The sequence below is a fragment of the Sebastes fasciatus genome, chromosome 18, assembly GCF_043250625.1.
Source record: "Sebastes fasciatus isolate fSebFas1 chromosome 18, fSebFas1.pri, whole genome shotgun sequence".
Taxonomy (NCBI): Eukaryota; Metazoa; Chordata; class Actinopteri; order Perciformes; family Sebastidae; genus Sebastes; species Sebastes fasciatus.
The window spans coordinates 1,591,060-1,613,000 of record NC_133812.1 but is presented as its reverse complement, the minus strand read 5'-3'; the positions used below and the strand labels follow the sequence as shown (position 1 = coordinate 1,613,000).

The following is a 21,941-nucleotide window of genomic DNA, read 5'->3' as shown; positions in this document are numbered from 1 at the left end:
TGATGTGATGTGGCTGTAGGAGAGTGGACATGGGAGGCTGATGTCAATGAGATGAAATTACTGTAATGCTGGATACATTTGGATCCAGCGCAGGAATGGCGGTGTGAGGTAATTAGAAAAAGTGCAAACCAAAAATGTGGTTTTACTTCATGGAATCTTAAAGATGCAGTGTGTATTATACATTGTAGCATCTAGTAGTGTGGTTGCAGATTGCAACCAACTGAGTAACCCTTCGCTCAGTCGTCCCTTTCCAAGACTGGTAACGTGAGCCGCACAGAGGCCATCCATACCATAAGAACACTACTTTAGGAGCAACAGAAGCCAGACGGCGGCTGGCGGTACCACGGTTTAACACTCTGCAGCTCACGTTTTGTGTCGGAGAACTACGGCGGCCTTCAGGTAACGTAAAAATGTGAAAGGCTCTCTCTAGAGGCAGTGTTTGGGCTACTGTAGAAACTGCCCAGTCGCACAGCAGTTCGTGAAATAGTCACGAAATTGCATTATGTATTGCTTCCTGTACATAGACCCAAATGTCACATTTTTTTCATGATGGTCAGCACGAAATCAATTTGTATGTAATCCACGTAACTGTGAATCGGGAAGTATAGAGAGCCAGGAAGGAAGAACCAGGAAGTATATAAAGCCAGGAAGGAAGAACTAGGAAGTATAAAGAACAACAAACGCTGCGTAGGGAGGAGGTCAGGGTGGGTGGGTCAAAAAACACTGGACTTTTACCCAGGAGACCGTTGTTCGTACCCTGTGTGAAACCACGAGTCAAAGTTGATTTATTTGTCAAGTAACCTCCGTCGTTAAGTTACAGCACTTCCAGAGTTATTTTAACCCAAACCGCGATCTTTTCCTAAACCTAACTAAGTAGTTTGTTGCCTAAGCTAACCAAATCGATCTATTCCTAAACCTAACTAAGCTATTTTATTTTGAAAAGACTGGAGTGGAAAGTCGAGCTGCGCATCACGAAAAAAAGGGAAATTAGTGTCTATGTACACGAATCAAATAGATTCAATTTGGTGACTATTGCATGAACTACCGTGAGACTGTGTTGGTAGAAACATGGCGGACTCCGTGAAGAGGACCTGCTCCCTACGGAGATATGAAGGGCTCATTCTAAGCTAACAAAAATACAACCATTCTTAGATTCAGGTGATTATACCCTAAAGAAAACATAGTTATGAATACTATATTCCATTTCTGCTAATAGATCCCCGAACACTGTTCCTTTAAGGATTTTAACTTTAATAAGATTAGAGCCGAGTGAAGAGCTAATTTTAGCGGTTATTCTCAGAGATAAATTACTGCTAACTTGCTTACCTTTGGTGACACAGATATCACAGCAGACTCCCATCTGAGAATAACAAGAGGGTGATTCAAAATGCATTTTACAGTGCAGAGGGGATTGAGTCTGTGAGTGTGTGTGTGTGTGTGTGTGTGTGTGTGTGTGTGCGTGTGTGCGTGAGTGTGTTAGACCCTGGAGGCTTGGAAGCAGTAGCAGCTACAGCAGCGCGCTGGCTAAGTTACTGTTGCTGCCTGGCATGTCGCTGAGGGTTTATGTAAGAGCACACGCAGCCTCCATCTCTCTCACGCAGACACACACCCTGTAAATACCCCAGCGATGGATTATGCATGTATTCCCTCTCTCAAGCCGTCGCGTTCTGCTCACTGAAGTAGCATCTAAGCAGTGCTTTGATGAAGCAATGTAAACAGCCATATGCGACAACAACCAGCGCCGTCGTGCCAAGGTCCTGCTGGTGTGTTCCTCCAAACAGGCTCGACTGCATGTGACAACGTTAGCAAAGGGACGCATGGAACATACGGCATTGTTTACGCAGCCCTCTGGTGCCACAGCGGAATGACGGAAACCTTAAGTCAAAGCCTCGTTCTTTTGAGTGTATCGCTAACGGGAAAAACACAGACCTCGAGTGCTTTGAAGGGCAAATTAGAGTCCCAGACTGACCTCTAAAACCTGTGCTGTTGAGATGAATAGCCAATGGCTAACCTGCTCCATATCGTTGACAACATTAGAGGCAGTGCAGAGTGTCCTGTAGGACCCTTGAGCGAGGACAGATGACCTTGTGGGCTTCATGAGTGGAAATATTAATAGGCTTTAGACCGTAAATTCTTCTTATAGCCGTACAGCTCAGATCTGTGGCATTCAATTTGACTCTATGGTATTCTTTTTTATTCTATTCTTTAATGTGCCACTTGAGTCTGATCACTGAGCAGTTACAGTGAGAGATTCATTTTTCTTTTGGCACACGTCCTGCAGGTAATGATAACATTTATCCACAGGGCAGTATGATATCGAACCATCCATATTGCTTTGGGAGAGGGAAACCGGAGCACAAATGAGCTCTGAGGCTCCCGGATGTGTGTATGTGTGAGGGAGGGAGTGTGTCATGTTTAGCATGCGTCAGAAAGATATGGAGAGGGATACGCTATCAGTGGAAAATAGAGAGCACACACGACAGGGCACGGCATCGCCATGGCAGTGGTCCACGACAGGCATTATGGGACAGTGAGTGCGTGAATGATCACCCGTTGGGTCATCTTCTGGGAGATAGGGGGGGCAGGGTGATGTCTGTTTTGGCAGGTCTGCAGTTTGTCAGGTTTCATGTCTACTGGCTTTGTGAGGTGTGATTAATTACAGCAGTCATATATGGAGAAGGTTCTAGGTCTTCATTATATTAGTTCATCAAAATAGAATCAATGGATCCTTTAAAGTTACAATACAGAACTTAAAGGGACTGTTTGTAAGAATCAGAAATTGCTTGCTTGTTGCTTGTTGCTTACCGTTAAATCAACGAAGGTCAGCGTCCCGTTGCTCGCTCTACATAGACATGAATGAGCATCGCTCAAAACAGTGAGGCGACACACGTCAGCTAAAAGCACAATATCACTCTATATTTCAGCTGCTTGGCAGTAATGTTAGCTGACCAGACGAAGGTCTCTCCATGAATCAATGCTGATCCTAGTGTTGGCTTTTCCTGCCTCAGACTCCCGACCGCGGCCGGAGGGAACGGGGGAGACGCCGGAGTTTTGGTCGGAGACGATAACGTTTCTCTCTGCGGAGCCCCGTCACTTCACAAGACACAGGAAACCTCTGTTGGTCTGGAGGAGCTGCAGCAGTTATTTCTGCACAAACGTCCACTGTACATTCACTAGATATTCTCAGAGCTAAACTAACTCTTCTGCAGTGTGGAGTGAGCGCGCATGCACGTGAGAGAGTGGACACCTGTGGTAAATACCTGTTATTATCTAAAATACAACTCTGGGATCTGTATTTTAAAAAACAAAGTTGTCCATACCACAAATAACGATGTTATATAATTGCGATATTATGTCGTGCGATACTGTATCGACTCTCCAAAACACTGTATCGATTTTTAATCAACCTCTTAAAAATCCGACGGACGCTATTCGATCTCTCGGAGGTCGTAGCGGGCTCAGTTTTAAAGCTAGAGTGAAGGTAGTCATGTTATACTAGCTTGTCGAGAAAGACACTAAATAACGCTCCAAAGTTATTCTCATTTTTGAGGAAAAACTGTCATGACGATATTCACAGGGGTCCCTTGACCTCTGACCTCCAGATCAGTGAATGTAAATGGGTTCTATGGGTACCCACGAGTCTCCCCTTTACAGACTGCCCACTTTATGATAAACACATGCAGTTTTTTTAATGCAGTATAAATGCCTATTTGAAAATGGTTTATTTCTGATGTGTTTTTCACACAGTGACAGTTTTTCCTAAAAATATATTTAAAAACTGGCAATATATGGCCTTGCTCACAGTATTGCAATATATTGAATTGTTATCCCTGTATCATGATACGTATCATAGCGCCAGATTCTTGCCAATACACAGCCCTAGTCATTTGACAAAAAAGTCTTAACTCAAGGTCCACTTACCAGCTTTTTCTAGAGCTTTCAACTGTATCTGGCAGTCCAAGTAACAAATGTTTGCCTTAACAAAAGTATGGCTTACATAAGGAACATAAACTCTTCTTCATTGTCACATCTTAATTGAAAGAATACGTCTTCTACAGTCATTAATGCAAACAAAAAATGCAGCTTTATTATTTTCATTTAAATATGATGTAATTATAGACTAAGGCCATCAACATAAATTGAAGCATAAGCTCAACCAAAACGATACTAAAAAAGAAAAAAGAACAGTACAACATATGTGTCAGTTCCCTGATTATCAGCTCTTAACTAATTAATTAGTTTTCCACTCTTAAAGTGCAGTATTTGGAGGAATACGGTTGGATTTTTGTGCCACTGTGTTATTTAAAAATAATTAATAAATATAAAACACATTACAGGGATTGTGCTGCTGGAATTACTGTGTTGCTTATAAGTGTATAGCGCGGCTCAAGTAACGTTACGTTAATCATATGCTGAAATCCAGCGTCCTCCACGACTGCATAAGGCTGCATATCTTTCACTGTAAACCTCCCCGATGCTGTAGTTGTGTTTTTTGCCACATGTAGAGGCTGTTTAAATGCTGCGGGGAGAAGGAGTTGCTCTTTCATACCCGGAGTGTTTCCGCTAGCATAAACCAGACGTGTTGCACGGTGCTCACATACAGTCGCCGTTTTATCCACCACTTTTTTCCATCATTTTCATGGTAACATTAAATCCGTAATGCTTCCATACAGCAGAGCCAAACGATGCTGGTGGATCCTCTAACTGGACTTTATCGTGTCCACTCGCCATTTCCATAAGTGAGTGACAGCCGCACTCTGCACTTCATCCATGAACAGGGCTGGGTCACGCTTCATCAACACATGCGCAGTAAAATCTGGTCTGTACTCGCCGAAATTGAGCCAATAGAAACGCACGACCGCAGCTTCAGTTACACTGCGCATGTGTTAAACCCCGTACCTCAAGACCCATGTCCACCCGTGTTCAATAGGCCTTGATTTTTCTAGTGTGACAACACACGGGAGCCAAACTCTACATGAAAAAATACACAATCGGCCTCATAACTTATTTCAAATGAACCGCGCAATTCATACACGTCCCTAACTGTGACTAGCGAACCGAACGGTTCGGATTTTTTACCTGGACCGTTTCATCCCTAATATATTGATATATATAATAACAAATGAATTAAGTGATAAAACAATCAACAGATGAAATGACAGTGTAAGTTAGTCGGTGGTCCAGAGAGTATATAAATGTGATTGATGTTGCTTTATGACAGCAGGGAGATGCCCTCAAACGACATCTATCAGATCCCAAAACTTCTTACAGTGGGCTGCCTCAGATCAGTTACACTTATAGAGGCTCATATTTACAAACTATTAGATAACAGTAATCCAGTTACATGCAATCTGCGGCTCCCCAGACCGCAGCAGAATGTGCATATAGTAAACATGAAATTCTGACCCTTTGCAAGCTCATCACTGGAAGCTTTTAAGCTACAAGATGTCTGTCCAGCTTAACTGTTATCTGAGGAGCTGGCAGAGCAGGCAGGGCGACTGAACACAAATCTGGATGGAACACTGCTGTTACCTAACTCTGAAGTTATTTTCAAACCAATTCTTTTGTCGCCTGTGACTGATGAGTTTCACATTTGAGGATTGCTGTTGAATCACTACTTTGATGCAGTGTTCTCAGTCTTATTATTCATCTGTTCTATGATCTTTACAGTCAGTCACTGTTCCCTCAGTGTGAAATGGCCATTCATGTAAGTGTGACTTTCTATTTTGCGCTATCTCTCTCTTCTCTCTCTTCTCTCTCTTCCCTCCCTGCTCATGTTTTTCTATCCTCTTCTTCCCTTTCTCCCTCTCTGGCTTCCCCTCTCTCAGTTCTTGGATCGGCACCAGTGCCAGCTTGCGGTCTGATTATGAAGGCTTTAATGTTCCGTTTAACAGCAGCATGTTGCGGGTCGTGGTTGGGTGTTGTGGGTAGGGTATCTGTTTGACAGAATGGGCCTCTCCACACACTCACTGACCCACACAAACACGGTGACATTAGCCTTTATTAGGCCAGCTGTGCCTGTCCGCCTCGCTCCTCCCTGAGCGGACAGACACAGTCTGGCATTCAGCCTGTCCTTTGATGGCCGACTCCAAACAGCCATATCAAACAGCCATAACGGCCAAATCAGGACAGAAATAAGACTTAATGGAAATGTTAACGGCCTAATATCCGTAGCTGTAAAGGCGAGGAAGCAGTAGCTGGCTCTTTTTGGTTAGGATGGGAACTGTGTGCCACCTAGTGAAGGTTTTTCGTCCTCTGCAGTTGCTGTCTGTTTCTCTGACGTCTGACAGTGACAGATAAGATAAACCCAAGAAACTCAAATGGAGGAATTTCACAGTCTCGTCGCCCTGTCCCTTGTCTTCTTTCTTCTCTCTGTTTTTACATAACAAAGTGTTTCATAACTGGCCAGATTGTCGAGGAGCCGCGGCGGCTCTCTCTCCTCCCCTCCCTCCCATCCTCAACATCTCTAACTTCCCCGACACCATTCCTCCTCCCTCTCTCGCCCGCTCCCCTCAGCTCTTCCTTCCCACGTCGTCCCGACCGTCCGTCCACGTGCCTCCTCCAGGGCCCGGGCAGATGAGTAGAGGCAGGGCCATACGGGGGCAGGAGGCAGCTCTTGTGAGAAGGAAGCCATGTCGCATTTGTGCAGAAAGCGCCAAGCGCCGCACTGTTCATCCTGGCAGCTTTGCACCAGCACCTCCCCCGCCCCCCCCGTCCCGAGGGGGCTTCCTTCCTCATATTAGTTTGGCTTCTCCAGAGCAGAAGGCCAGATAGGGACCTGGATCGAGCTCTCTCTCTATGGCTGTCACACTCCCTCTACTAACTCGTTCTCTGTCACACTTATTTCAGTCTCCTCCTCCATCTTTTCCTTCTTGTTTTCACTCTCCTGTCTCTCCTCATCTCTCTGTTTGTTTCCTCTCTCTCGTCTGTCTGTTAACTCCTCGCTGCAGTCTGATCACTTTGCCACTGCAGCAGAATCTACATGGGTGGGACCTTATTGCGGATGGGCAGTTTTGCAACCCGAACTGACTCTCGCTGTCTAACCCTGTCTTATTTATCCTCCTCTCTTTTTTATCTTGCATCCACTGCACCCTCTCCTGCCCCATTAGGATTCATGGCCTCGACTCCCCTGCGTCGTGACTCCAGACAGTTTGTACTGTGCTGGGGGCGGTTACTCTTATGAGAGGCTAAGGTTGCGTCCTCACCTTCCTCTTCCCCTGTATGACGAGACTGTCTGCTCCGCACGCCAGACGAGGACACAGTGTAGAACAGTCTCGTACCGCCTGGAGCAAAAGTACACGTGCCTCGGATCTCCCGCCGTGTGGAACTGCAGCGGTGGAGTTTAAAGCTGCTATAATCTAACTTTTTACATTAATTATGGATGAAATGACTGTGTTGTATGAAACTTGCTCTCAGTGATGGAACCAGAGATAGAAATCAACTGATTCTGCAACTCTCCTCTTTACAGGAGTTTTCACAGCATCAGTTTTGGTTACACGTCCAGCAACTTCACTGTTTGGACAACACATTCTCACTCTCAAATACCGCCGCTTGGTCAGTCAGTCTCTGATGCCGCTCGAAAACATTTGTTTTCACAGGAAGTTAAATTTAGGCAACACAACTACTTAGTTAGGGTTAGGAAACGACTAGCGACTCACGTGACTCAGGGGACTGACAATACCGACGACTCACGTGACTAACGGGACTGACGATACCGACGACTCAGGAGAATGATGATGCCGACAATACCGACGACTCACGTGACTAACAGGACTGACTATACTGACGAATCAGGAGACTGATGATACCGACAATACGACGACGCTCCAGAACTGCTAGGTGTGTACACCATCAGCCATAACATTCAGACCACTGACAGGTGAGATGAATAACATGGATTATCTGGTTACCATGGCACCTGGCAGTGGGGGGGATATATTAGACAGCAAGTGAACATTCTGAACTTTGAACTTTGTGTTGGAAGCAGAATAAATGGGCCAGTGTAAGGATGTGAGCGACTTTGACAAGGGCCACATAGTGCTGTCTAGACGACTGGGTCAGAGCATCTCCAGAACTGCAGCTCTTGTGGGATGTTCCCGGTCTGCAGTGGTCAGGACCGACCAGAAGTGGTCCAAGGAAGGAGAACCGGTGAACCGGCGACAGGGTCAGACCCGAGGCTCATTGATGCACGTGGGGAGCGAAGGCTAGCCGTGTTGTCTGATCCAATAGAAGAGCTACTGGAGCTCAAACTGCTGAACAAGTTAATGCTGGTTCTGATAGAAAGGTGTCAGAACACTCAGTGAGGAGCAGTTTGTTGTGTATGGGGACCAGTCAGGGTGCTCGTGGTGACCCTAATGTTATGGCTGATCGGTGTAAATAAGCAACTGTTCGCCATATCAACTTAAAAGGTGATGATATGTCAAAGTTGTGTTCACAACTTGTTTCCACTGCCCCCAGGTTGCCAAAAAAATCACTTATTGCAGGCTTACACTTTTTTTCTAAAGCCCGTCTTACACATAAAACTTGACTTCCTCCTGAACATGTACACTACCTCTCATCATTCAGTCCCGTAATTGTCAGTACAAGCAGGTTCTGTTGACATTTACTGGCAGATGAAATATTAAAACAGTGAAGGTACTTCATTTCCTCTGAGCTGATTCACCTTGACTTAATGAATTCATCCGCGCAGCGTTCACTGAATATGAGCAAACAAAAGCCAGACAGAAAGTTCAAGAGCACTTTTTTCCAGTGTTTCCTCTGCTCCTGTCTTCCATAAAAGAAGTTGCATTTTTAGTTTATATACATCCAACCATGACTGAGTTGTTTTTTGTACAATCGGCAACAAAACTGCACAAAATAAACTACAAGATGTTTGCTCAAATAATCCCACAGAATGGAATATCTCCCAGTTTGTTCCATTTCCTTAATGAAGGCTGTTCATAAATCCTCAGAGAGCAGCCTCATTCAGCTTAGATTACCGTCGGCTCTAAGAGTTTTTACCAGAGAGGTCAAGTGGAAGGTTGCATCTAATGAATCGCTCGGCTTCTCGCGGCCACCCACGGGGTTCGCGGTCTCCAGTAGATGACGAGCCGAGCAGGGGCTCAGTGGTCATCCACAGAGTTACTGCATTAGCCTTTGACCTTGTGTACATGTAGCTCAGGGATGCAGTGATGACATGGATGGCTTGGACCTCCGACACACAGAGGGGCTTTAAGTTCAGAGCTGATCCATAGTATTTACTAAATGATATACAGTAGAGTCGCAGGGCCGTACTTTGGCGTCACCGCACTGAGTACAAACCAATTTTAACCTTTTAAATGTGCAAAGGGCAAAAAAAGTATTGTTTTATCTTTACCTCTTTCACTGTAACTCCGTGATAGTTATTACATGGTTTAGGCTTGATTTTAATTTATTAATTCTCCAGTACTGTTGTCCAATGGAGTGCTGCAGGGATGACGTATTTTTGTAGGCAAACCAGGAAGTTAGCATCTCCCTGGTTCCCTCGACAAAAAGACAACGGGATTATTCCGTTGGGTTTTGGATTACTGCAGAAAAAAACTCTGTGGCAAAGACACGTTTATGATACTTAAAACTTTTGTTCAGAAATTTAATTTTTACAAAGTTATGACTTTATTCTCGTTATATTACGACTTTTTTTTCTCGTAAAGTTATGACTTTAATCTCGTAAAGTTATGACTTTACTCTCGTTAAATTATGACTTTAATCTCGTAAAGTTATGACTTTAATCTCGTAAAGTTATGACTTTATTCTCGTTATATTCTGACTTTATTCTGTAAATCTCAGATGTGTTTTTCCCTCAATGTGGCCCTAATACTCCGTAGTACATTGTCTCTTTGGCCCTCACTGCATTAGACTTATATACTATATACTCAGACTATAAACTGTGTTACCTTCATCACAATGCTCAAATGTTTTGCAGCTCCAGACAGATTTTTTTTTTTTTTTTGCCTAAAATGTCTCTTTTGAGAGTAAAGGTTGCTGACCCCTGCCCTAGATGAAAGTACAGGGATTATATTTGAAACATTAAATTGAATTAGTTCAATTAAATGTGATAGTAACACTGGCTGCAAAGACCCACAGGACCCATTAAAGCTGAGAGTTCACTGAGCCTCCAGGTGACACCTATCTTTTTACCAGCGCATTTTCTCTGTAACTTGCACTACGAATTTTATCCTGCACTATTTATATTTTACTATTTCTACTGTTCTAAAATGTTTTATTATTTTGATCATGATTTTGTTGACTCCGTGCACTGCTCTTGCTGCTTGTTTCTATATTTTAAATTTATTTTATGTAAAGCACTTTGAACTGCAACTCCTGTATGAAATGTGCTATATAAATAAAGTCTTACTTACTTACTTACTTACCCGTGATCAGTTAAGTGTCAGAAAACATTAGATACTGTTATCAAGGGATATAAAACACTTCAGAACAGGAAAGTGCTGCAAAGGGAAGTAGTGAGGGAGGAAGACTCATATTCAAGTCATTTGTGTGAGGACGCATCTGGTGTGTGAAAGTGTCTCGGAGTGAATGAATGGCTCTACCGGCTCCTGGCTGCTGTGTGTCGGTCACCCTGACCTTCATAGGTGTAGGGGCCTGAGGGAAAAGACAACGTCCCTTTAGGGACCAATACAATGGAATTGTTGTTGCCAGAATTCCATATGCATCTCTACGGAAAGGCTGTAAGCTATAGAGTTTGAAGTGACAGGTTTCCCAAGGGAACTATACACTATAGGGTTTGAAATCGCCAGAGGCCCCACAATACGATATTATCACCATACTTATTGCAATTTGAATCATTTTGCGATATGCTGAGTATTGAGATAAGATATATTGCAATTTATTACCTTTTTTCAACTGCAAATTACGCAGTGTGTCAACATCTGTTTTATCTAATAAGTTCCAGTTTTCACTCTGCTCATCTCAGAGTTTTGATTCACATATCTGGAGGTCAGAGGTCAAGGGACCCCTTTGAAAATGGCCATGCTGGTTTTTCCTCGCTAAATGTAGCGTAACTTTGGAGCGTTATTTAGGGTTGTTCCCAACCAGTGTTCATTTCGTTAACCAAAACTATGACGAAATAGGTTCTTTTCTTTTTTTCCATGAGTAAGACTAGACAATGACGAGACGACACCGATGTCATTAAACACTAACGTTGACGATATCAAAAATGCAATATCGTTGACGAAAAAAGACGAGACTAAACTGTAGTTTAAAAACATAAAAACTTTACCAAAATCTCTTTATTTTTGTCACCTCTCCTCCCTTCTCTCTGTCTCTCTCTCTCTGTCTCACACACACACACACACACACAACGCGCTGCGGCGGTGGCGCTCAGTCTGTCTCTGTCCTTCTTGTCTCAGTCCTCAGTCCTGACAATTCTGCTACTATAATGCATAAAGCTAGCGGTTTGCGGGTCAAGTCGGGTTCTGGTGGTTGAGTAACATATATTTTTACATGTTGGGGGGGCAGATTGTCTTTCATAACGGGCCGGTGGGTGTGACTGAACCGCGTATCATTAATGAGCGCAGCCAGGAGGACTCAAACTAACTGCAAAGCTGCATTCATCATCATTCAACCTGTGTTTTTCTTCAGATAATGATCAGATAATTTTATGTGAAATAAGTTTGAATAAAAAGACAGAAATGTTCAATATAATCTGATAACTAAACAGGACTAAGATTAAATAAATAAATAAAAATAGCTGACAAAATTAAGAGAGAAAACATTTTGACTAAAATCAAATTACTTTTCGGCGACTAAAACTAGACTAAAACTATGGAGGATAGAAATGACTAAAATGTGTCTAAAACTAATAAGCATTTTCGTTTTAAGACTAAGACTAAATCTGAAATAGCTGCCAAACATGGCCATGACATGGTTGGTACCAACCGATTCCTTCGGTTTTCTGGTTCCATATTTTACCATATCTTCACTCTAGCTCCAAGACCTAGTCCACTACAACCTCTGAAAGACACAATAGTGCTTGGGTTGTTAAGAGTTTAATAGTTTATATAATAAAAGATTGATACTTGACGTCCCACCCCCCCGCCCCCCTACTATAGGGCAATCTGCCAGACTTCTTTAAGCCACCTTGCAGTATGGATAGTTGTGCAAACATGCACATGAATACACAGACCAGTGATAACATTTACAGAGGTGGAACTTAAAAGCACTGGATGAGAATAGGAAATCAAAGTTCACTTAATTACTGCAGGTAATGAATGTCCATCGATTTAAAATGCAAATGATTCTTTGCCATTATTTTCCCAAATAGCACCATCTGTTTCCATTAATCTGCCCTTTCAAACTACCACATGATGTGGCAAAATCTGATAGTGGCTCTGATAGATTTGACCAAGGTTATATAAAGGTACAGGCGTGTTTTGGAGGTGTACAGGCAAATATGGTGTATTTTTGCGCAAATTTCTTGCTGAATATTGATGTTAATTTGGGAGGTGTTTGCATCACGGAGATATCAAGTTTATGGCGCCTCGGACACACCAGGAACATCAGGAGCGCATGGCGGCTGCATTACCTGTTGTTTTTATTCTGGCGTCCGTGTTAACAGGTTAGAGCTGTCACACTGGATATGCGTCTCAGCTGCGTCTCTTCTAGAGAATAGAGGTCTGGCCTATTTTTGACGCTTGACGCGTGCCGCGCGCGTCTCACAGCAGCCACAGACAGTGAAAGTGATCTATTGACTGTATATTGACATCATATCAGCTACATTACTACAGTTTCGATGTCTATCTGTAGAATATGTCAAGGACAGTGAAGGTGATCTACTGACTGTATATTGACATCATATCAGCTACATTACTACAGTTTTGATGTCTATCTGTAGAATATGTTACGGACATGAAAAAAAAGTAAAGACTTATTTTTAAATCAACACTTCCTGCTTTCATTTCAAAATAAAAGCTCTCAAGCGTTTTTTCTGTGGACAGAATTCCTTCATTTGTTAACCAGAGGCTTTTATTCTGAAATATGTGCCTGACAGTGTTGTAGAACATGCAGTGACTTGGAGAGCTCGAGGAATGAATATAGTACGGAGTTTTAATTGTGGATTATTACTATTATTTACAAATTACCACACGTTTCTTAACCTTTCTCTGTCTAAAATAAATATAAATGAAATTAATAATGAAATGAAATGGCCATTAAAAGGCTAAATCTATGTAGAAAGAAAGGGCTGAACACCAGCTGCGTTTACCAGGTTAGCAGAGTTGGAGACGGGGAGCGCCAAAACTGCTGGCGATAAATACACAGTGCATCATTTTTGGAGGGAATATTAAAACTGCTGACTCTGGAACTTGACTTGATCATAAATATTATGATATATTCTCTTCCTCTTTCTGTCCTTCCCAGTTCTTCCCATACGGCGATGCGTCCAAGTTCGCCCAGCACGCCTTCAGGACCTTCGACAAGAACAGCGATGGCACCATCGACTTCAGAGAGTTCATCTGCGCGCTGTCCATCACATCACGAGGCAGCTTCGAGCAGAAGCTCAACTGGGCCTTCAACATGTACGACCTGGACGGAGATGGCAAGATCACACGGGTGGAGATGCTGGAGATCATCCAGGTATCATATCATGTATTCATCTTTTTAAGGGAGCTAAATGGAATTTTTTTGTTTTGACAGCCACATTGCAATGGAGCCAAGTTAAAGGGAATGTTTGTAACTTCTTACACGTATAAATCATTGTGGGTCGGTGTCCCATGAGCGCTCGCTTTTGGCTACGCTGTTCAGACTCAGGCTCCAACACAAACTACACGGAAGCACCAAAACCTCAAAGTTCTATCTAGTGAAGCCCGTCTGTTAAACAGTGTTAACTCTTCCTGCTCCAGCCCCCGACTGTAGTCAGAAGACACAGAGGAGACCGTAGCTCCAGGGCTTTGGTCTCCAGAGTCTCTGCTGTCCTCTGCTCCTCTGCCTGCCTTCACTCACACACCGCGCTCGTTCTCTCTCTCTCTCTCCACCTGTCACGTGCATGCGCGCTCACTCCACACTGCAGAAGAGTTAGTTTAGCTCTGAGAATATCTAGTGAATGTACAGTGGACGTTTGTGCAGAAAAAACTGCTGCAGCTCCTCCAGACCAACAGAGGTTTCCCATGTCTTGTGAAGACAGAGACAAACGTTATCGTCTCCGACCAAAACTCCGGCGTCTCCCCTGTTCCCTCCGGCCGCGGTCGGGAGTCTGAGGCAGGAAAAGCCAACACTAGGATCAGCATTGATTCATGGAGAGACCTTCGTCTGGTCAGCTAACATTACTGCCAAGCAGCTGAAATATAGAGTGATATTGTGCTTTTAGCTGACGTGTGACGCCTCACTGTATTGAGTGATGCTCGTTCATGTCTATGTAGAGCAACAGGACGCTGACTTTCGTTAACTTGACGGCCACAGGTGTCACTGTTAACAAGACATTTCTGATTCTTACAAACAGTCCCTTTAAAAGACTTAGTAATCTAAAGATTTTTGAGAATTTTGCCAGATGTTTATGTCTGTCTGTCTGTAGATTGATATTGTCACCGCGATAGTGTCACAACCATGAAAGATGCAGTCACGGAACTTTACAGGTGTTTAGTTGAGATCCCCCCCTACTTTACGACCTGGCCCGATTTGGCGTTGCGGCTAGTGTGATCCCATCGTAAGATGGTCTCTAGTTTGATCTTGAACTGATACAATGAAGCATCAGTGCATTCACTGGCAACACTGTTTTAAAGAGGACCTATCATGCTCATTTTCAGGTGCATACTTGTAGTTTGGGTTTCTACTAGAACATGTTTGTACTAATGTTCATAAAACAGTTTACTGTTCTCACACCGGCCGTGCTGCAGCAACTCTTTCCACCCTCTGTCTGAAACGCTCTGTTTGAGCTAGCTTCTTTTTAAAGGAACAGTTTGGCATACTGGCAAATAAGCAGTTGGCAAGTGATACATTGCCACATGCCTCGTGTGTTTTTTAACCTGCTGAGTCACGAGGATGCAGCACTTTTGATTTTTTTTCCCTACTTAGTTAAAGGTTATACAGCAGAGGGCTGAGCCTGCAGGGCCTGACAAGACACAAATTATTCATAAACACAAATGTACGACTAAGAAACAAGCAACGAAAGGCAGAAGAGCATGTAACGAGCCAACTCATGTAGAATTTAGAGCACTTGGTCTCATGGATAATATCATCGTCAGGCAGAGCAATCAAAATGACATTGTCTATCGGCATGATTGTTTCTATTTACTCACGTTAAATCCCCGTGCCGAGGGTAACTATGTCTTCATGTAAGATATATTAACCTAGGCTAATTTAATTTCTCTAAAATATTTATACTACCAAACAAAACCTGGATTATTCAATTATAATTTGTATTTATTTTATTTTATTATAATTTTAATTAATTATTTATAATTGTATTGATTATTTCCATCCATACATGCATGCATCTGAGCAGTAAAAAGTCCACGAACAAACTGTGCTTTGACTCATCTGCACATAGTATAAATATAGAATCATGTTCTTCATGCATCTTGCAGAGACTAATCTTTCACATTCTGTTCTGCCATGTGGGAGGACATCAATAATAATTTAAAAAACTAATAGCACAGGCTGTGGTTACTGTGCATCCCTATTATTATTTGGACAGCACATCACATTATCTGTGCAAACACAAACAGCGAGGCATCAGAAGACGCTGCAGAGCAGCTGAAGCCGGCTGACAGGAGATCCAGCTGTGCTCCATCTGTGCTGCCGACATCAGAAACTGACACCTCATCTCAACATGTTTCCCTTGATTCCTCTTTCCTCGCGTCTTTTCTTTGCATCTCTCAGGAAAACACACACAAGTGACGGAAAATGTGGCTGCATCCGAGCTGAAGTAGGCAGGTTGGAGCAAATATGATTAAAAAAAAGTTGTTTTTATAAAACGGTGGCTATATCCTGACAGTAGTACCCGATTTGACTGTTATATGGACATTAAATAGGCGTTATCAGCCGCTATAAGCACCATAGAGGTGGGGAGTAGGGGCCTACTACACCTACTATGTTGTGCAAGTGAAACTTAAAAGCAACTTAAAACTGAATGAGACGTCATGTTTTGAACACAAACAAAAAGGTTAGGCAGCAAAAACAGTTAAGTTTAGGGAAAAACATCGTGTTTTGGGTTAAAATAACAAGAACACAAAGACATCTACACATTGTTGGTTTCACACGGGATGCGGAATTCGGTCTCCTGGGTGAAACCCCTGTGTTTCCAATCCATCGTCCCCGACCTCCATCCCATATGGAGTTTCAGGCTGTCTATACTACAGCACCTGACTTCCGCTTCTGCTCCTGTCATAATTACTACGGTCACTAGAGGTCGCTGTCATGTTCTTTTATACCTTCTTTCAGTGATCTACCATGCGAATATATGATAAAACCTACTAGTGGGTGTAGTAGACCCCTATTGACCCACATCTATGGGGCTTATAGTGACTGATGACGCCTATTTAATAGCCTGACAACAGTCTAATCAGCTGCCTCCAGTGTCCTCTGTTGTCCTCCGGTGTCCTACGGCATCTGCAAGATTTCACAGACCGGAGGAAAACAACCAATCAGAGCCAAGCTGGAGCCTTGCCGTCTCTGAGCAGCTGTCAATCACTCACAAACTCCGATCAAAGAGTCAAACTAGGCAGCGCTGATTAAATATGAATCAATATTCTGTTACTATAATGCCTATTTCTCTCCTCAGATGTTTTCAGAAACATCTTGTAGTGTACTGTTCAGCTGTAAAATGTTTGTGAGCCAGATCAACACTTGAATTACAATATGCTAAAAGGTTATTATGGAATTTTTGCCCAATGATGCCAAAGATATTGCCGCTTTAAGAGACTTGAGGTGCGCTCTATCTCTTAAAAAAAAAAATACAATCTGCCGCTCTCTTTCCTTCCCCCCCCCGCAGGCGATCTACAAGATGGTCGGCACGGTGATCATGATGAAAATGAACGAGGACGGCCTGACGCCCGAGCAGCGGGTGGACAAGATCTTCTCCAAGATGGATAAGAACAACGACGACCAGATCTCGCTGGACGAGTTCAAGGAGGCGGCCAAGAGCGACCCATCCATCGTACTACTGCTGCAGTGCGACCTACAGAAATAGGCCGGTACGGGCGAGGCCGCCGCCGCCAGCCACCACGGACTGCACAGAAAGAATTTCATGTTCCATTCAGTTTGCAGCTATTTCCACTGAAAAAAATATATATATGCTTGGACTACCTTTCAATGGATCTGCTTCTTGTGTTTGAAACACTCGTGTGCATGAGAATGTTATTTGCTATAAAAAAAAAGATCTACACACACAACATACAACAACAGTGTACGGGTGCACGCCACAGTACACACACAAACACACACTCACTACATATGCACAAATAATAAATATAGATATATAAATATGAATATATATATTTCAATTATCTAAAGATCAACTGCCAAAATGTGAAGTGTGCAAAGTATTTTCCATACATTCTACTGGAGCTTGCGCATCAGTGATGTGCCACGTCGAATTTGCCGCTACTCTATTTATTGTTCCGAGTTTACCGACGCTAGCTGTATGTGTTTCATTAATACCGAGTAATATCAACCGAACCAAATTCCTATGATAATGTATCTGCCTCCAATAAGACACTCTATCCATCGTCTCCAATATTAGCTCTAGAAGAGATGGATTTGTCCAACTTTGTCCTTCCGAAACATGCTTGTACTGTCAGTAAAAAAGATGTAAATGTAGTTAATTTGCATGCCTTTAGGTTCTGCCTTAAAAAAATCTCCTCGTTTTGCATCCTGTGATCGAAGACAGGAAGCCTTATCAAAGCAGCGCGGTGACACAGAAAACATTTTCACAGGATAAAAAATCAGTAGTCATGCGGGGTGTAATTTCTGTGATCCGCCGAGGCGTCTTCTTTCGACTGCTTTAACTGTGGGAGCATGTTTCCTCGCAGATTTCGCTGTAGTATATGTTGCTAAGTACTAAATCCCCGCCCCCGTGCATTCAAACACACTATCTCATTACAAATTAGATGTTGAATGTGGAGGAATCCGTCATTTTGAGCCAGTATCAGATTAAAAAAAAAGCTAAATTGATAGATTTGTGAAGCAAATGGACCGGAGGCATGAGATGAAACATTTCCATCTGGATTCCCTGGAGAACAAATGAAAGCTAAATTAGATTAGAACGAAGATCTATAGCTGGAGAGCGTTGTTATCAAACTACGTGTCACCATCACATCCACTTTTGTTCCGATTAGCCCGCAGGTTGCATATCAATACGATGAATTCAGGAGCGCTAAAAGAAGAGAAGACATGAGGCCCCGTGCAGCATTTTAACTTTGTCGTTTGTCTTTTTTCAGTGGAAGTAAATGAGTGCTAACATAGTGAGAGGAGCAGTGAATGGTTTTTCATTACACACAGTATGTAACTAGTAGAGGACAGCCCTTACTGTAAAGCCATGTGTTTAGTAGGTTGGACAATTGGCCCTCCCTAACCCGAACCCTCGGAAGTATTTCTCTCTTACCAATCAGTCAATCTTTTTGTACTTTTTTACTCCCTTCTCTCACACATTGTTCACATACTGATGCGTTCGAAATGTAGAGAAGTTCAGTGAAGTGTGGTGCCTCCTGCAAATGATTTGGAAATAACCTGAAGGAGTTTACCCGGCCCTGTCTGAAAACACCACTCCCCCCCTGCATTAATACTACTAGTGTTAACAGCTTCAAGGAGATGTGCTATGTCGTAATATTGCAATAAAGATCTAACATACCAGTCCATCGTCATCTCCCAGCAGTGTGGCTCGCTCCTCCCCCCCCCCTCTGTCACTTTGTAACCTGAACTTCTTTACATGAACATCTTTGGCCAGACAATGTTTCCAATTCCAACTCTGTTGTTACTATTATTGCTATCAAGATACCAAATGTAAGCAAAGGCAAAACGTGTACAAGGATTCCTTTGTAGCATGTATTGTGTCCCTGACGACATGGCTGCACTACTCCCTGTGTTGTGATTTAATCTAATAAAAGGAACTCTATGGGCTCTTGTCTGGTGTGTTAACTCTCAACCAACCATCTTCTACAGCAATGTCAGATGTAGCTGTACACGTAGACCAGTGGCTCCCAACATCTGTAGTCAGATTATCTCAAATACCCATTCATGTTCCAAATAGGGCTGTCAATCCATTCAAATATTTAATTGCAAATTAATCAAATTTTTTTTATCAAAATGTACCTTAAAGGGGGGCGGGGGGGGCAAGATGACGGATTAACGTGGAAGCTCCGTACATCTATGCAATAAACAACTTAAAGGTCCCATATCGTGCTCATTTTCAGGTTCATACTTGTATTTTGTGTTTCTAATAGAACATGTTTACATGATTTAATATTAAAAAAAAATACTTTATTTTCCTCATACTGTCTGCCTGAATATACCTGTATTTACCCTCTGTCTGAAACACTCCGTTTTAGTGCATTTCAACGGAATTGCGTTGCTAGGCAACAGTTTGAGTCCATGTTTACCTCCTCTCAGCTGATTTCATTTACATACACTGCAACAGGAAATAAACTGGGACACATTTAGAATTTTTATGTTTAAAACCGTGTAATAATCTATGTATTGTATATTTGTGACATCACAAAAGGACAGAAATTCTGACGGCTTGTTTCAAAAGCACAATTTCTGAATACGGGCTGTGTGTATTTCTCCGTATATTGATCGTTTTGATAGTTTAACAGGATTGATGTAGCACTTAAACCTGCTTTTATAAAAGACATGAAAATCTCACTTTTTTATGATATGGGACCTTTAAAACCCTAATTTAACAATACCAACTGAACTTGGACTATGTCAAAAAAAAGACGAGGATTAAAGACTGATATCTTGACCGAAAACGCGGCTCCCAAAAGACGAAAATCAACACTACATCCGAGTGACACGAGGAAGCTAACATTAGCGGCATGATGGACTTAGCGACGGTGCTAGCTGAACTGAAGTCACTTATATCTCCACACTGGGCTGGGAACGCCTCGGGATCCCCCAGTCAGAGCTGGTTAATGTGGCCCAGGAAAGGGAAGTTTGGGGTCCCCTGCTGGAGCTGTTGCCCCCACGACCCAACCCCTGATAAGAGGTTGAAGATGAGAGCATGACATGACATGACAAAATGAATATATTGCCAAAATGTATGTATCTCTTTCAATCACTCTTCATTACCAAAGTTATTTTTTGATAAGCTTAATCGTGCTTTTGGTAAATTCATTTGGAATAACAAAAGATCTCGGCTGAGACTTCAGCTGCTATACCTGTTAAATCACAAGTCCCTAACCCACCTGCAGGCATGGTATAGAATGCACACTTGACTAAACCACTCCCCCGTAAGTTATATAAGTCTGCCCTCCAGGCCTGAACCCTCCTTTTTCCCTCCAAACAATTCCAGGCAGAACAAAGAGAGAGTGATGTGAGTTTAATGTGGCTTTTGTGCCTTTATAATTTATTTGGTTGAAATGAGATATATATTGTTTGAAAGTTAACAGATTGTTTTGTGTTATGTTAGATACCTGAGTTTAATATGTGAAGGAGAAAAGGCAAATTCCAGATTGTGGATGCATAAAGATGTAAGTTAAAATGAATTGACTTATTAATTGTAATCTGTATTATATTTATGAGATTTATAATATCATCTGTTAATGTCTTTTCTTAATAGAAAAAATCATCCACCAACTGCCATCCAACTTCACACCTTGACTTTAATAAATTGTTGGAACGGCTCCCTGGATCCTGTGTTTAAATGTGCACCACATCAGATGTTTTATGAACCAACACCATCACAAGCAACATAGCTTCTTCATGGTCCTTCGAGCCGGAGAAAACATCTATGTTGGGAAATGGATCCACATGCCGTTTCACCCGAGCAGGAGAGACAGCAGGGAGGAAGGCCACAGCGGGAGAGGATGCCTCCACGGTATCTACAAGACTACCAAACTGAACTCTACGCCAAGCCCCCTCAACAATTAACAGAGTGTGCAGAACCTGTTTCAGAGACTTCAGAGACTGTTTTATTAAGACAGGAAGTAGCACAGTTAAAGGGTATGGTTAATGAATTAATGGGAAGAGTTGAGCATTATGAACAGTCTTATTCAGAGGGAGATTCAGAGGGAGAGGGTGATATACAGTCCCAAGGAGCCCAACACTCACATGAATGTGACCAGCCACTGCAAACTCACACAGAGGCTCAGTGTGATAAAACCCGATCTGAACCTAACCTAGCTGGTTTAGTACCTGCAACGAATCCTGGTAAAATTTCCCAGTCTGCCCAAACACTTTTTCCTTATGTTCATAAGCCCTCTGCCTTTGTAGAATGTGAGCATAAAAGACCTGCTTCAGCCTCCTATACCAGATATGGTTCAGAGCTTCAACCCCAGGAACCCTCAGGCTCATTACCTGTAGCCTCATCAGCTCATGTGCCATTTAATCCAGTATTTTCCTCCTATAGACCTAGTGTAAGCTCAGCCTTACCAGTTTCAGGGCCTGGCCCCTATATCACTTCTACCCATATGCCTGCAATTCAGCCTCCTTCAGTACCTCTACCAACACCTCAAATTCCTATCCACGTGCCACCGGAACGGATGCCACCAGCTACTTTCTCCTATGTGTCTTCTCATCAACTATACCACCCAGTACCATCACAGGGGGTTAGCACAGCTCCAGCAGGCTATGACCCACAGTCATTCACCACCAGCCCAGGGGACTTTGCTCCCATCGTATGGAATACAACTCCCACCTATTCCTACAGCCCAAGTTTCGTCAGCCAGTTTACAGCCATCTGCTTACCATCCAAGTAATGTAGCTTCATACCAGTTTCAGCATGTACCTCAGCAGCATGTGCAGCAGCCTCAACC

The 21,941-nt window shown here is 42.9% G+C and overlaps 1 protein-coding gene and 1 long non-coding RNA gene across 2 annotated transcripts in view; both read left to right on the top strand.

Moving 5' to 3' along the window:
* Positions 1 to 19,086, top strand: part of vsnl1a (visinin-like 1a) — a 61,107-nt gene extending 42,021 nt beyond the window's left edge. Inside the window, exons 3-4 of the mRNA XM_074615489.1 lie at positions 13,393 to 13,608; positions 16,961 to 19,086. Of these exons, the coding sequence (XP_074471590.1) occupies positions 13,393 to 13,608; positions 16,961 to 17,158 (414 nt within the window). The 3' untranslated portion in view covers positions 17,159 to 19,086. The remainder of the gene's footprint in view (positions 1 to 13,392; positions 13,609 to 16,960) is intronic.
* A 1,377-nt stretch (positions 19,087 to 20,463) lies between these two features.
* On the top strand, positions 20,464 to 20,657 carry LOC141756316 (uncharacterized). Its single transcript, XR_012591445.1, has 2 exons — positions 20,464 to 20,500; positions 20,597 to 20,657. It is a non-coding gene; the product is annotated as an uncharacterized LOC141756316 (long non-coding RNA).
* The last annotated feature ends 1,284 nt before the right edge of the window (positions 20,658 to 21,941 follow it).